This window comes from Panulirus ornatus, chromosome 3 (assembly GCF_036320965.1).
Source record: "Panulirus ornatus isolate Po-2019 chromosome 3, ASM3632096v1, whole genome shotgun sequence".
Classification (NCBI taxonomy): domain Eukaryota; kingdom Metazoa; phylum Arthropoda; class Malacostraca; order Decapoda; family Palinuridae; genus Panulirus; species Panulirus ornatus.
In genome coordinates this window covers 1,678,015-1,694,411 of record NC_092226.1, presented here as the reverse complement: position 1 = coordinate 1,694,411, position 16,397 = coordinate 1,678,015, and the positions used below count along the sequence as shown (strand labels likewise).

At 43.2% G+C, this 16,397-nt stretch overlaps 2 protein-coding genes across 3 annotated transcripts; both read right to left on the bottom strand.

Moving 5' to 3' along the window:
- Nucleotides 1-928: 928 nt before the first annotated feature.
- LOC139759982 (uncharacterized) lies at nt 929-4,054 on the bottom strand. Of its 2 annotated transcripts, none has more exons than XM_071682726.1 (3): nt 3,919-4,054; nt 2,502-2,651; nt 929-1,796 (listed from the first exon to the last, which is right to left on the bottom strand). In XM_071682726.1, exons 2-3 carry the CDS (start codon nt 2,640-2,642, stop codon nt 1,548-1,550), a joined length of 390 nt encoding a protein of 129 aa, XP_071538827.1. In that variant the 5' UTR covers nt 2,643-2,651; nt 3,919-4,054; the 3' UTR covers nt 929-1,547. The 2 variants fall into 2 exon arrangements, with proteins under 2 accessions (XP_071538827.1, XP_071538817.1); XM_071682716.1 differs by lacking the exon at nt 3,919-4,054 and adding an exon at nt 3,061-3,200.
- A 5,619-nt stretch (nt 4,055-9,673) lies between these two features.
- Nucleotides 9,674-11,788, bottom strand: LOC139759989 (uncharacterized). Its single transcript, XM_071682738.1, has 3 exons — nt 11,651-11,788; nt 10,504-10,662; nt 9,674-10,337 (listed from the first exon to the last, which is right to left on the bottom strand). Exons 2-3 carry the CDS (start codon nt 10,651-10,653, stop codon nt 10,092-10,094), a joined length of 396 nt encoding a protein of 131 aa, XP_071538839.1. The 5' UTR covers nt 10,654-10,662; nt 11,651-11,788; the 3' UTR covers nt 9,674-10,091.
- Between the last annotated feature and the right edge of the window lie 4,609 nt (nt 11,789-16,397).

Below are 16,397 nucleotides of genomic sequence, written 5' to 3'. Positions count from 1 at the left end.
AATAAAGGCAGACAGTATGAATTATATGCATGTGTATATATGTATAGGTCTGTGTGTGTGTGCATATATATGTATATGTTGAGATGTATAGGTGTGTATATTTGCGTGTGTGGACGTGTATGTATATATATGTGTATGTGGGTGGGTTGAGCCATTCTTTCGTCTGTTTCCTTGCGCTACCTCGCTAACGCGGGAGACAGCGATAAAGCAAAATATAATGATAAATAAAATAAAAATAGATATTGGAGAGGATCACAATTTTACGCGTGATCAAGATATTCCTATAAGTCCACGGGGAAAATGAAACACGATAAGTTCCCAGGTGCACTTTCGTGTAATAATCACATCATCAGGGGAGACACAAGAAAGAAATATAAGTCAATTGATATACATCGAAGAAACGAAGCTAGAACGCCATTTGGTAAACATGCGATTGTCCAAGACAATTGCATGTTTACCAACCCAGTCCTGAGTTACGGAGGTCAGTGAGAATCAGTCAAACCCAACCTGACCTCAACTCCACATCCGGACAATAACGATCTCGGTTGACCCTACTTAGTGTATTTAGTGATGGACTTTCTATTCCTACCTCGTTTAGTGTTATCATTCTGTGTTCCCTCACCTGTAGGTTTTTCCATTTTTCAGTTTCCATATTTTGTATTTAGACTGTAACTCATACAACCCATCATGATATTGTTAATTTGTATCACTTTAAGTGTCTTTCATTACTTTTATGTGCTATGTACTTTGTTTTTCCGAGTATAAACCACTACCTTCACGTAGATGTATGTTACACATCCACTAATATGAATTATTAAGAAACAATTTTTCGTGTGAAATTTTTCCAAGTCTTTTGAGAGTGTGACAACCTACATTCCTGTCCTGATGATGTCACCCTCCCCTGGTCACCCAGTGTAAACATGACAAATTTAGTTGATTACATCTATATTATACACAGATATCTTACATAAATGATATACATATGTAGTCATTCAGAGTGGCCTCACCCCACTCATTTCAGCGTCACCTCAGATCTTTATTGATAATTATGTCGTATGTTCCAACAACAATAAACGTGCATTCCATCATCGTCAATACAAGTGAAAGTAATAGTTCAATTGGTCGTATAGACAACTCAGAGACTGATCAACGAACAAATATACGAAAACATAAACAGTTACACAAATATACGAAAGCATAAACAGTTACACGAATAGATTTAGTGAATAAAGTAGGACTTTCTACTGTCCCTTGTCAGATGAACCACATAATACTGAGCAAAAGAATCAGTCGACTAGAGATGAAATAACTTCTCAGTGTCTAATATCTACAACCAGAGTTTGCCTTGTATCCTGCGTCGTTTTGAAAGCTGATAGTGGCCTGTTTCCTCTATAGGCCCTTTAGGGTCTTGGGTAGTAGCTTGTATTGCCTCCACGTACAGGGAAGTGGGTAAGAGCATATATTGCTTCTGTCCTCAGGGTCGTGGGTAGTAGTTGCATTGCCTGCTATGTAGAGTCGTGATGGCATGTTCCCTACCTCCTGGTGGGTCAGTAGTTGGTGGTGGCTACCCACCCCCGGCGTATGTCCACCAGCTCCTCGTCCTCCAGGGTCTGCTTCAGGTTTTGCACCATTTCGTCGGAGCTGAAGTTGGCTGCGTCATGCGAGAGGTCCTCAGGATGGATCCGCATCTCCCGCAGCTTCTGTGCCTCCTCCTGCCACCGCCGGAGAGCCTCCATGTGAAGGCTTGTCTCTTCCCCGGTGTCTTCCTCTTCCTCGAAAGTCAACGTGTTAGCAACCTGCAGGAGGACACAGACAACGTGATCAACAATACACACAGTAGTGATGCAACTAACAATAGACCTACAACAGTGTTGCTACTAATAATAGACACAGTAGTGATGTAACTAACAACAGACTTAAGTAATGATGTAACTAACAATAGATACTGTAATGATGTAGCTAAAGATAAACTTACAGTATCGATGTACCTAATAATAAACTTACAGTAGTAGTGTACTTAACAATAGACTACAGTAGTGTTGTAAATAACACACTTATTGTAGTGTAACTAACAATAGCTCTACACTAATGATATAGCTAATAACAGAGCTACAATTGTGATGTAGGGAACAACAAACAGGCCTACAGTAGTGTTGCAACTAACAACACACTTACAGTAGTGTTGCAACTGTCTGTAAATAATATCCTGAGTAGTAATAGAAAAACTAAACACATGAGTTTTGTTTCCTTCTCTACATATATATTTACACAAGTGTAATGAGTATATACCTTGCTTAGTCTTGCTCGTTAGCGACAATCAATTGTTGGTCGTTTATAAATCTTACTATCATTGTTATTTGAATCTTTATTACCATTAAACCTGTACATATTTTGTCTAATTCTTATTGTGATGAAAATTTTGTTAAGCTGTTTCAAGGACAGTCTTTATAAATTGTTTACTAGAAATATGAGTAAAAATAGAAAAGTACTAGAGAAGGTACCTTCCATGTCTGGACGAGGCTCTGGAGCCCCTGGAAACTGGTGATGGTCCTGGGTGTGGATGTGGGCGTGCGGGCGTGTGGGTGGAGGGTGGTGGTGGTGCGGATGGACATCAGGAGGCGAGGTACAGAGCGGGAGGTCATCTTGCTAATCTGTGGAAAAAGTAAACTCAGAGTTTCCTTACAGAACTTGTTTATTTTCTTTTCCTTCTTCCTGCAATGATGCAGTTGACAAGATCAGCTCATATAATGGTTTCCATAATTCAAAGGATAAAAATCGGTTCTGAGTCCCGGTTATGGGAGCAACAGTATTGGTCAGGTCATTGGGGCTACAGTACTGCTGATCAGGTCAGTGGAGTTATAACATTAGAGGTCACGTGGAGGAATGACGGAAATGAAGTGAAATGATCTAAAGAATTATTGGAGCATATGTATCATCGTCCATCAACTGGAAAAGTTATTAGTATTCAAATATTCAGAAACTGTCGAGAACGTAGACAGCATAAGATCTTCATTGGTATCCCCTCTAATTTCCAATTTTAACATTTTCTTACACACTAACCATATTACAGAAAACGTTCTCCAGCCTTCAGGGGGGCTAGATACCCAGACTTTGTGGACGTGGCAACTGGTGTTGACGTTACTCAGTCATGGCTTATATCGTCCAACCATTATCTCGACGGAGATAATACAGCCACAATGACAGCTCGTGTGTGCCGGGTATCAGAGCGACTCGTTAGGGTGTCGGGATTTCCAGGACGCGTTGCCTGCCACCCCAATATATGTTAGTCTCAGAATCATCATCATAAATAAAGATTATATTGCTTAAGTTGACCATCTTGCATGAGGGTAATATAGACATATGGTCAGCTTCCCTTAAAAACCTTGTAAGGCTTTTTGCAAACACAGATTGACATATTCGTAGTTATCTACCTGACATTAAATTCTATAATGGTGAGGAAATGATGTTCCCTTACCACCTGGTTCTCCTGTTGACCATTATAACATCACCAAGTTCAGCAGGAGTAGTGATCGTTGAATATCTACCCCGGACAGTGAGAGACATCTACCATAAACTGCTTACTGTGTACACACAAGGGAACGCTGGCCGAACGTGATGTGCCAGTATTAAGTGACCTTTGATATTGGCTTTAAATATTTCCATGGTAGGAAATGTGTACTGCCAGTTAAAACATGGGTGTAATGACTGTAAACTTATATGAAACATTTCTGACAATTAAAGTAACTTATGAAAACCACTTGTAATGTGTCCCGGCCGGTGAGAATCATCTTGTTATTAATGTTACTCGAACATGGTGTAACTGTCATGGCCTCTTGTGTGTGTGTCCACGACCTCTCCCTCCACACACTGCACCATGGGCCTGACCTCCTCACCTCCTTACTCTCTGTTTCACTTTACCTTGCAAGGTTCCGTTGGCTGTCATGTCCAATCCCAAGTCTTCATAATTCTCTGCTTCCTCCAGATTCTCTCCAAACTCACACTACAACAGACCAACTTCTTCCCTTCAATTTTTATAGCCTTAGTTTAATTTACATTTACTGTTGAGTTTCGTATTTCACACGTTCCTTCAGACTCCGGCACGACCCAGCCAGCGTGTGAAGCTGTGCACGTGTGCCTCCCACCAGCACAGTGTTACCAACAACCAGTAACTGACACACCTTCCTGCCCCCCAAAGAGACTACAAACCCCACCCCTTTTCCAAGAACCTCGCATGTACCTCCCCCACCACCCCATCTATAAACCTCTGTGGTGACCATACACACACACTCATACCACAGATTCGTCTTCACCTGGAGCCACTCACCATCATCACCTGGAGCCACTCACCATCATCACCTGGAGCCACTCACCATAGTACCTCCCTTCTCGCACACACCCCTTACCCTGCTGACGGTAACTTCTCATCGCTTGTGGGAGCTTCCGTCCTGCGATAGATATTCGTAACACCTTCCACAAAGCATGTCTGTTAACCTTATCATATGGTTCCTCCAGATCCATAAATGTCACATACAAATCCATCTGTTTCTCTAAGTATTTCTCCCAAACAATCTTCAAAGAGAAAACCCGATCCACACATCCTACGCTACTACTGAAATCACACTGATCCTCCCCATTCAGATGTATACATACAACCACCCTCTCAATCATCACTCTTCCATACAACTTACAAGGTATACGTATTCAAGAAACTTATACCAATGTAGTATGAATATTCACTTCTGTGCTCGTTGCCTTTATACAGTGGCGCTTTCCAGGCATTCCACCAATCCTGAGGCGCCTCACCAAATCCTCAGGCACCTCACCAAATCCTGAGCCACCTCACCAAATACTCAGGCACGTCACCATACATGCACTGAAAATCGCAACCAAGTAATCAAAAATGTTATCGCTTTCTTTCTTGAAAAATCATCTGGAATCCCATCCAAGCCAGCCACTTTGTCACACTTCATCTTATGCAAGTCTTCACCAAACTCCTGACCATGACTCTCTCGCATACCTACCTCCACCTTCAAGACACCACACACATGCCACCCTATCTTGTAAGGCATTCAGCATTCCTTCGTGATATGCACTTCATGTCCTCTTCACCTTATTTTTGTCTGTCACCACTTTCCAGACTGCCTCTCTTACTGATGTTCTCGTTAGTTTTCTTGTTCTCTTCACACTATTAACCTTGTAAAACATCATCATTCTCTCTGAAGCTTGCAGATGATCTCTGACCCCAGCTCTTAACAGTCCTTGCAGGAGTTATATGACTAAAGGAAATTCTAATTATGTCGGGTAGATCAGTGTGTGTGTGTGTGTGTGTGTGTGTGTGTGTGTGTGTGTGTGTGTGTGTGTGTGTGTGTGTGTGTGTGTGTGTCATCAGGGTCACTTGTGTCTGACAGACACTGAGGGAAAACCCTCATTATCTGGAGATATGTGATCACTCTGCAGGGAGTGCCGGCCCATGGAAACCCAAGTTGCAATGTGCTACCAGTAGGGAACATGGTCGTGCAGTTCTGCCGAATTACATTTCCTGAAGTAAGAATGGCTCATTCACGTGCGTCCCCCATCGTCGGGTGGACGGTGACGCAGGAGAGGCTACAGAGAGCTCAAAGATCCAGGGACTGAGGGGCCTTAAGTGACTGCAGTACATTTAAGGTTACATTGTCGGGAATGTATTAAGATGGTTTGGGCAACAAGATGATTTATTCAGCAGTTTACATGTTAAAGTTTACAACAGTTGAACAGCAATGATTGGATTATGTATCAAGATATGAAACATGAACGATTTACAGTAAACAAAGTTATAACAGTTCTCAATTGTCCGAAGTAGGACATCATGCATGAAATGTTGGCACGTATCTTGTAACGCGTAGTAATAATGTTCTCGCCTTCCACACATTTTTCAACGCTCCCAGAACCTTCGCCCCCTCCCCCAACCTGTGACTCACTTCCGCTTCCATGGTTCCATCCGCTGCTAAATCCACTCCCAGATATCTAAAACACTTCACTTCCTCCAGTTTTTTTTCCATTCAAACTTACCTCCCAATTGACTAGTCCCTCAACCCTACTGTACCTAAAAACCTTGCTCTTATTCACATTTACTCTCAGCTTTCTTCTTTCACACACTCTACCAAACTCAGTCACCAGCTTCTGCAGTTTCTCACACGAATCAGCCACCAGCGCTGCATCATCAGCGAACAACAACTGACTCACTTCCCAAGATCTCTCATCCACAACAGACTTCATACTTGCCCCTCTTTCCAGAACTCTTGCATTCACCTCCCTAACAACCCCATCCATAAACAAATTAAACAACCATGGAGACATCACGCACCTCTGTCCCAAACCGACATTCACTGAGAACCAATCACTTCCTCTCTTCCTACTCGTACACATGCCTTACATCCTTGATAAAAACTTTTCACTGCTTCTAACAACTTGCCTCCCACACCATATATTCTTGATACCTTCCACAGAGCATCTCTATCAACTCTATCATATGCCTTCTCCAGATCCATAAATGCTACATACAAATCCATTAGCTTTTCTAGGTATTTCTCATATACATTCTTCAAAGCAAACACCTGATCCACACATCCTCTACCACTTCTGAAACCACACTGCTCTTCCCCAATCTGATGCTCTGTACATGCCTTCGCTCTCTCAGTCAATACCCTCCCTTATAATTTCCCAGGAATACTCAACAAACTTATACCTCTGTAATTTGAGCACTCACTCTTATCCCCTTTGCCTTTGTACAATGGCACTATGCATGCATTCCGCCAATCATCAAGCACTTCACCATGAGCCATACATACACTGAATTCCCTCACAAACCAGTCAACAACGCAGTCACCCCCTTTTTTAATAATTTCACTGCAATACCATCCAAACCCACTGCCTTACCGGCTTTCATTTTCCGCAAAGCTTTACTACCTCTTCTCTGTTTACCATTTCATTTTCCCTAACCCTCTCACTTCGCACACCACCTCAACCAAAACACTCTATATCTGTCACTCTATCATCAAACACATTTAACAGACCTTCAAAATACTCATTCCATCTCCTTCTCACATCACCACTACTTGTTATCACCTCCCCATCAGCCCCCTTCACCGATGTTCCCATTTGTTCTCTTGACTTACGCACTTTATTTACCTCCTTCCAAAACATCTTTTTATCCTCCCTAAATTTTAATGATACTCTCTCACCCCAACTCTCATTTGCCCTCTTTTTCACCTCTTGCACCTTTCTCTTGACATCCTGTCTCTTTCTTTTATACATCTCCCACTCATTTGCATTTTTTCCCTGCAAAAATCGTCCAAATGCCTCTCTCTTCGCTTTCACTAATAATCTTACTTCATCCCACCCTCACTACCCTTTCTAATCTGCCCACCTCCCACGCTTCTCATGCCACAAGCATCTTTTGCGCAAGCCATCACTGCTTCCCTAAGTACATCCCATTCCTCCCCCACTCCCCTTACGTCCTGTGCTCTCACCTTTTTCCATTCTGCACTCAGTCTCTCCTGGTACTTCCTCACACAAGTCTCCTTCCCAAGCTCACTTGCTCTCACCACTATCTTCACCCCAACATTCTCTCTTCGTTTCTGAAAACCTCTACAAATCTTCACCTTCGCCTCTGCAAGATAATGGTCAGACATCCCTCCAGTTGCATCTCTCAGCACATTAACATCGAAAAGTTTCTCTTTCACGCGCCTATCAATTAATACGTAATCTAATAACGCTCTCTGGCAATCTCTCCTACTTACATACGTATACCTACGTATGTCTCTCTTTTTAAACCAGGTATTCCCAGTCACCAGTCCTTATTCAGCACACAAAATCTACAAGCTCTTCACCATTTCCATTTACAACACTGAACACTCCATGTACACCAATTATTCCCTCAACTGCCACATTACTCACCTTTGCATTCAAGTTACCCATCACTATAACCCGGTCTCGTGCATCAAGACTGCTAACACACTCACTCAGCTGCTCCCAAAACACTTGCCTCTCATGATCTTTCTTCTCATGCCCAGGTGCATAGGCACCATTAATCACCCATCTCTCTCCATCCACTTTCAGTTTTACCCATATCAATCTAGAGTCTACTTTCTTACACTCTATCACATACTCCCACCACTCCTGTTTCAGGAGTAGTGCTACTCCTTCCCTTGCTCTTATCCTCCCACCAACCCCTGACTTTACTCCCAAAACATTCCCAAACCACTCTTCCTCTTTACCCTTGAGGTTCTTTTCACTTAGAGCCAAAACATCCAGGTTTCTTTCCTCAAACATACTACCTATCTCTCCTTTTTTCTCATCTTGGTTACATCCACACATATTTAGACACCCCCAGTCTGAGCCTTCGAGGAGGATGAGCACTCCCCGTGTGACTCCTTCTTCTGTTTCCCCTTTTAGAGAGTTAAGATACAAGGAGGGGAGGGTTTCTAGCCCCCTGCTACCGTCCCCTATAGTCGCCTTTTACGATACTCGGGGAATGCATGGAAAGCATTCTTTCTCCCCTATCCCTAAGAATGATAAATGTATTCTAACCTGAGCCAGGTATCCATTTTATCGACCATTCTCTAAGGTTGGATGAACAACTGGGTTGACTGTGGACAGACTGATGCAACCAGGATTCGAACCTATGTGCTCGACCCTGGGCAGCCAGTGAATGCGTCATGTTCAGGAACGCTAACCGGTACACCTCACGTCTGTTGCACTTTTTTGTATTAGTGTGATGTACAGTCAAGTATTTACTTCAAAACATGCTAAAAAGTTCTATTTGAAAAGATGCAGTGATGAAACAGTGAAACACAGGCAGAGAGAGATGGAAACATGGATAGAAGGACAGAACGACAGGAGAAACGCTGACGCGTGTTGATTGCTGCTTGTATAATAATGGGAAGGAGGTATACACTTGTGTTGCCTCGTCTCTTAACCTTTTATACGTGTGATTATGTCTTACTTTTATGTATGTACACACACACACACACACACAAACACCAGCGCAGGCCAGCTACCCATAGATCGACCAATCCTAAAGGGAGGATAAACATTTGGGCTGGGTGTCGGCTAACTGCCACGCCCAGGATTCGAACCTCAGCGAGTCTGACTCGTGGTCAGTAACGTTATCCACTACACTATGAGGGCTCGTGTGTGTGTGTGTGTGTGTGGGGTAGGTGGTCATGACCTTGAGACAGGTGCATGTCAACCTGACCTGTTCATGACATGCGTCACCAGTTCTATACGTCAGCAGGAGCGGCCGCCACCAGTCGTCTATCATGCAGAAGAAACTTTAGCACATCCGACACAGGTGGGAGATAAACAGATCAAGGCATCATATGACCACAAGGAGGTCTGTCTGTCTGTGAGCTGCGCTCCGTACAGGTTCTGGTTAGGTTCAATCCTGTGACAGAGTTGTAACCCATCCTAAACTCTTCTTAACCACTTGAACACGACGATATGACCCTTGGGTCTGGATGAAAGTAGTTAACATATAGATGTGAAGCGTAAACAATGAGGCCAACAAAACTGCAGTAAATGATTGAACCATTTGTGTACGAAGCTGAAGCTCTCCTGTCGTTGTACATTACACTGTTGGCTGTGTTCGTCTTGGTAAATGTATAGAAATGTTAGGTTAATGATGTGACAGTCATCAGTTCAGGTACAAAATATATTTTCAGTTCATATAAGCGAATTCCTCGCAGTCAACGTATGAATAATGCATGAACAACACTCGTTCAGTACATAATGCTTTGTGTCTCGTTGTCCAATATCATGTTAACATTAGCTTTCCTACAGTAAAGCTGCGCACGACGGACAGACTTAGTGGGTTCGTGCGCAGTTCACAGGACGTCACCATACAGAGAGTACCATCATAGAGCGGGAGCCGTGGCTCCTTTGTCAAGTAACTTTACAGTAAATATAACGATCGTGAAAATATTGTGGTCATTAACGTAGCTTGGGTCGCCATCTTGTGCAGCATGGACCGTTGCTGAGGTCATGAGGGTCAAGAGGGTCAAGGGTGTCCTGCTTCCAGTCACAAGGACCGTTGGGTCATCCATGTTCAGGACTTAAAACTTGGTGGATGCCATCCAGCCGTGGCGGATGTCCATCAGTTCTTCCTGGACGAGGTTCTCCATCATATCCACCACCTGCTCACGGACGAGAGACTCGATGTTGACCTCGTGGGCAGCCATGGGAAGGATGCGAGACTGTCGCATCTTCTCGGCCTCCTCGTGCCAGTGGGAGAGAGCTTCAAGGTGGACGTTCATTGTATCATCAGACTCCTCCACCTGATGACTGTCTTGGGCAGCCACCTGCAGTGAAGGTCACACATTAGGAAGATCATAATACACTCATACAGGAGCCAACAACTTGTCTTCATGCAAACCCAGATTAACCCTATGGTCAGAAATGAAGATTTACCTTCATATTTTACACCTATGGTCATATTTCTCAGCTATAAACCTTTGAAAACCTTACCTTCCATGGCTGGACGAGGCCCTGGAGCCCTTGGAAGTTGGTGATGGTCCTGGGCGTGGGTGTGGGCGCGCGGGCGTGTGGGCGGAGGGTGGTAGTGGTGCGGATGGAGGTCATGAGGCGAGGTACAGAGCGGGAGGTCACGGTGGCCATCTTGCTATTCTAAGAAGAAACAAATTAGTTTCAGACATTTTCTTCCACTGGAGGGAGTCGAACTGTCTTCCTTTTAGGGGACGGCAATATCTAGGTCACCAAGAATCAAGTCAGCAATGTCCAGGTCACCAAGGCTCCAGGTCATTCAAGTGTCCAGGTCGCCGAGTGTTAAAGTAAACAGCTGACCATGTGTCACTAGTCAACTGTTCAAACTTATCCAAACTATGAAGTATTGAATCAGTTTGAGATGATGGAATTTAGAAAATAGTTTGGAAAACGATTCTATTTTTACGAGTAAAGCTGTAATGACGAGAACATGTGGGATTATTTTAACATCGATGTTAATTGAGGCGGATTACTTTACCATAGACGTGCATTGCGATGGATCACTTTAACATAAGTGTTTGGGTGGGCGGCCCTAAGCAGCGCACCAACCATAATTCTGTTTCTTTCGAGTTAACGGTGACCGAGCGACTAGTGAACCTTGGGTGAGGATTTCATAGTTTTTGTTGATGTATATATGTATGTATGTACGTATGTATGTATGTATGTATGTATGTATGTATGTATGTATGTATGTATGTATGTATGTTACATAATTCTGCCTCAAACAACGTCATATTTCTATGAGCCTTGTTACCATTACAAGTGTTTGTTGCCTTGTACAGTATGGCAGGGTACGACCTGATGGTCCACACCTTCCCTGCCTGGCTCTGTGGCAGGGTACGACCTGATGATCCACACCTTCCCTGCCTGGCTCTGTGGCAGGTGGCAGTAATACACTCATACCAAAGTTCATTCAGTTTCAAGAAGAAATATGGAATGCTTATACTGAATTCACTGACTGTGATTTCTTTGCATTTTATTTTGAATGAAAATCATTATGAATTTTGAATGATATTCTTAAAGCAAGATTTAAACAGTAGTCACAGATATGAAAACTAAAAAATATACAAAAGTTTATCAGCTAAGAAAAATGGCTTTCTATGAAACTTACATATTAGAAAATGAATATATGAGGAGTAACTTGTGTGTCCTGGTGAGGGATGCGTCCAACTAGTGACCTGGCCAGCACTACAGCTCGCTTTTATGCTAAACGTTATCAGTGGACGATAACTGGCCCTCACGACAGTTACCGAAACATCGTACGATCCAGGTAATCCCATGCAGTGTTGCCACTCTGGGATATACTAAAGTTATCATCACTTTCAACTTTCAGAAAAGTTTCATTTGATAAACGTTAAAACATCGTTGAATATTTTGACAATATCAATTACAGATTCTATGTTGGTAATGTAAAATATCTTATGTAAGGACTACAAGGAAGAAATATGAAGGACAACTGATTACTCCTGATGATGACCTCTCAGACATTTGTGACTAATTATGGTAAAAATATCGACACAATGACAAAAGGTTAACTTGTACCCAGAACTTATCTTTCAAGATAACACTGATTACACAAGGTTAGTTACCCTGAACCTTCTCTCCTTTATAAACCTTAGTATTAAACTAAGAAAAAAATAATCCTGCAGTACATTTACAGCTCAAATCACGTCACAGTAAATAAACTAAATAAAGAAACATCGTACAAAACATGACTCATTTGTGAATGATTATCTTGTGATATCCATTGGATTGTGATATAATACACAACACAATATATAACATCAACGTTATTAACTAACACAGATCACAGTGTAAACTAAGAGGACCACATCCAGACAGAGTGAGAGCTGGTTGTGTGCACATTATGTAGATGATGGATCGTCATGATGATGGCTTGCCAGCTGACAGTGCATATGACACTTACGTACCACAACACATCAAAAAATGAAATAATGAGTCCATCGCTCATGACAACTATTTTTTCATGAACTTTTCTTACGTTCAATCTTTTTTATGCACAAATTAGATTTAACACGTGGCCCAGATATGAACATAATCGAAAAATGAGAATTTCAGAGAGAGAGAGAGAGAGAGAGAGAGAGAGAGAGAGAGAGAGAGAGAGAGAGAGAGAGAGAGAGAGAGAGAGAGAGAGAGAGAGAGAGAACTAACATCATACACCTGTACTCACTCATCATACACCTGTACTCACTCATCATACACCTGTACTCACTCATCATATACCTGTACTCACTCATCATACACCTGTACTCACTCATCATACACCTGTACACACTCATCATACACCTTTGCTTATCTTAATAGCACTTAGATTGTTATCAACGTAGATCAAAACTCCACCACCTACCCTGTACAAGCCATCTGTCGTAAATAGTTTGTATCCGGGTATTGCTAACTCGACCATTAAGTGTTTATTCTCAGAGTTGACCCACGTTTCTGAGACTGCAATAATGTTCGGTTTTTCAGTAACTGCAAAGGATGTAAGTTCATCATAGTATATAAGTTCATCATGGTATATAAGTTCATCATAGTATATAAGTTCATCGCGTTTTGTAATAATGCTCCGGAGATTTGTGTATATTAAACTTATTTTCTGACATGATGTCTGAATTGAACTGATCTTTTTTCACTGTGGGTATGATGCGTGTGTATATTATTAGTGTTAATGTGTGTGTCTTGTGCAGCAGCGGGAGAGAGACGGTTCTCCATCTGTGTTGGGTTGGCCACCTTTCTCTGCCCCGTCCCGCCCCACACTGGACCCTACCAGCCTTGCTCCTAAAAGTTACCTGAAAGTTGACCTGTAGCGTTGCTAACCCGCTACTTATACTGCCCGAGTTGTCCCCAACTGACCCCACTTGACTTTTCGTGGCTAGTTCCTCTGCCTGTGAGTTTACCGCTACTAGCAGAGGATCCTTACCGCCAGACCCCGCCCAACCTCTGCCTTGTTCCTCAGGTCCCATTCACACTCAGTATCCCCCTCACCCACCCACCCACCACAGCTACCCCCTCACCCTCCCCACTCTTCTAGTTCCTTTATCATCTAGATCATGATTTATTGAGTAGTTTATCTCTATTGAAAAAGGCCTAATATTCTCATCCAGTACTGTGCCAAGGCGGGCTTTCCTTAATACACTTAAGTTAGGACCATCCCTAGATCTATCATGACCAAATGGTCCCACAGGTCTATACTAAACACACTATCCTCCTCCCTACAAAAAGCCTCCATTCTTCTGTTTATCTCTAGCATTCTCCTGAGGGTGCAGGAGTCGAAGTCATACCTTGGCAGCAATCCTGATATTATAAGCTGCCTACGACTTTCCTGAAACTTGTTAATAAGTTCCCTATACCTTGCTACTGTTTCTACCGATCTCCCATTAACTGCATTGACCGTCTCCACCTGAACGACAAAAATCACATCCTCAAGATTGTTTGAGACTATGTCATCAAACTTATCGAGGACGTGTTCCATCTTAGCATAACACAAGTTCTTCCTATTTCTGCCCTTCGCACAGAACTCCTGTGGAAGCTGGGTTTTTAGGTAGCTTTAAACGAAGGTTGGATGATGTGTTTATGGGTCCAGGTGGTTGGTTGTGGGGTGGACACACTCAGGACCTGCCTAGCATGGACCAATAAGCCTCTTGCAGTGTCCTCACTGTTATTATGTCCTTATATTCTTATAGATTGCCCGACCAGGATGATGCTACGATCATCCTGTACTTCATCATCCAGTACGCTAAACATATTGTGAGCAGAGACTTCGTTACTAGTAGGTTGTTGGGTAATGCGGCGATAAGTTTGTCTCACAGGTTGGAAGGTGGAAATATCTTCCAACTTCGTCTTAACGGTTGCTATCCTAATATCTAAACTATCTACCTTACATTATATACCTGTGGCTGTTTCCTGTACTGCCGCTAAGAACCCAGCTTCGTCTTCTCACCCTTTCATCCTAACATCTAGTTTCTCCAAGGCTTCGCTATTTTTCCTAACACCTACAGAAAGCCTTGCAAACACATCGAAGAACAAACAAGAAATGTGGTAACCTTCATCTCTGAGGAGATAATCCCTGGTGAACGCCCGATTAAGATTAAGTTTAAGGCGGTATTCTCTGTTTTTCTTACCGTCGAAGGCTCCAGTCACGGACAAAAGTCTACAGCAAGGCCGGATCTAAATTGAAATATAGAGAGGAATATGAAGGGGAAAAAGAAGAAACAAGGAAAAGTATCTACAAATTTTGGAAGAACTGAAAAACCTGTCATCTGAAATATGCCAGGTTGTAGTTATTGGGAAAGACATGAAAGAGTAGAGAGTTCCAAAGCTTCGACGTGTAGGGAAAGAAGCAGTTATCAAAACGGGTCACCCTTGAGTTGCCAACTGCCAGGCAGTAATCATGTGACGCAGCAGTTTGCTGAGTAATGCATGGTCTAGCTAGTAGTGGGGGCACACAAGCAGTCAGCTCTCGGGAACTAAAATCAAAGTAATACCTATAGAAGAGGGAAAGTGAACCAATACAGATTGGCCAGAGATGAAGCTAGATATGAAGGAGCAAAGTGAGGGAGAGAAACCAAAAGAGGGGAGCTCAGATATGAGACCCCGATGCCACACCCAGTCAAAAGCTTTGTATATATCAAGAGCAACTATACGTGACTCCCCAAAATCTTTTAAGGAAGATGACCCGACATTAGTAAGATAGGACAGAATATCACCAATGGATCTCGTCTTACAGAGGCCATGCTGGTGATCATAGTGGATTTGTTATGTGTTGGCTGAGGGAGAACTTTTCACATAGACTGAATAACTTTTTTTGTTGCTATTTGTCCGAGCTGCTTCTAGTGTCAGCATTTTTAGCAACGATGTGATTTCCTGCCCGTCTCCATTGAAGGAGAAACTTTAGAGTGAATGTGGTTTAGCTTGGGTGAGGGACAGGCTCGATGGGGTGTGAGTATGAATGGAGAAAACTTGAAGTGAAGTGTTCTAGATGTCTGGGAGTAGACTTAACAGCAGATGGAACCATGGAAGCGGAAGTGAGTCACAGGGTGGGAGAGGGGACGAAGGTTCTGTGAGCGATGAAGAATGTGTGGAAGGCGAGAACGTTATCTCGGAGAGCAAAGATGGGTATGTTTAAAGGAATAGTGGTTCCAACAATGTCATATGGTTGCGAGGTATGGGCTATAGATAGAGTTGTGTGGAGGCGGATGGATATGTTGGAAATGAGATGTTTGGCACTATGTGGTGTGAGGTAGTTTGATCGAGTAAGTAATGAAAGGGTAAGAGAGATGTGTGGTAATAAAAAGAGTGTGGTTGAGAGAGCAGAACCCATACCAGTTGCCTGGTCCGTATCCAGGTACACACACCAGTGGTCCAGTGCGTCCCCCGGTACACACACCAGTGGTCCAGTCCGTCCCCCGGTACACACACCAGTGGTCCAGTTCGTCTCCAGGTACACACACACACACACCAGTAGTCTGGTGGGTCCCCTGGTACACACCTGCCTGTGTACACCTTACTGTTGATTCCCACCTGAGCTTCTGTTGTTTTGGTGTCTGGCCACAGTGTTATCAGTACTGGTGTGGTCATTCTTGCCAGGGAAATACCGGTAGCAACACTAAAGTGACTTTCACAGGGTGAGGCTGGTAGCAACATTAGGGTGACCTTCCCAGGGTGAGGCTGGTAGCAACACTTGAGGAATCTTGAGTTCTTCAGACAGCTGCAGGAGGCACCTCTCCCGCCTGGTGCTGCATCCCCTCCCGCCTCCCTCATTACCCACCTCTATGCTTGTGTGTCTTGATAAAGCTTTGGTGTATTTCATCTGAACACAGAACATGACCAATGTGTCTTAT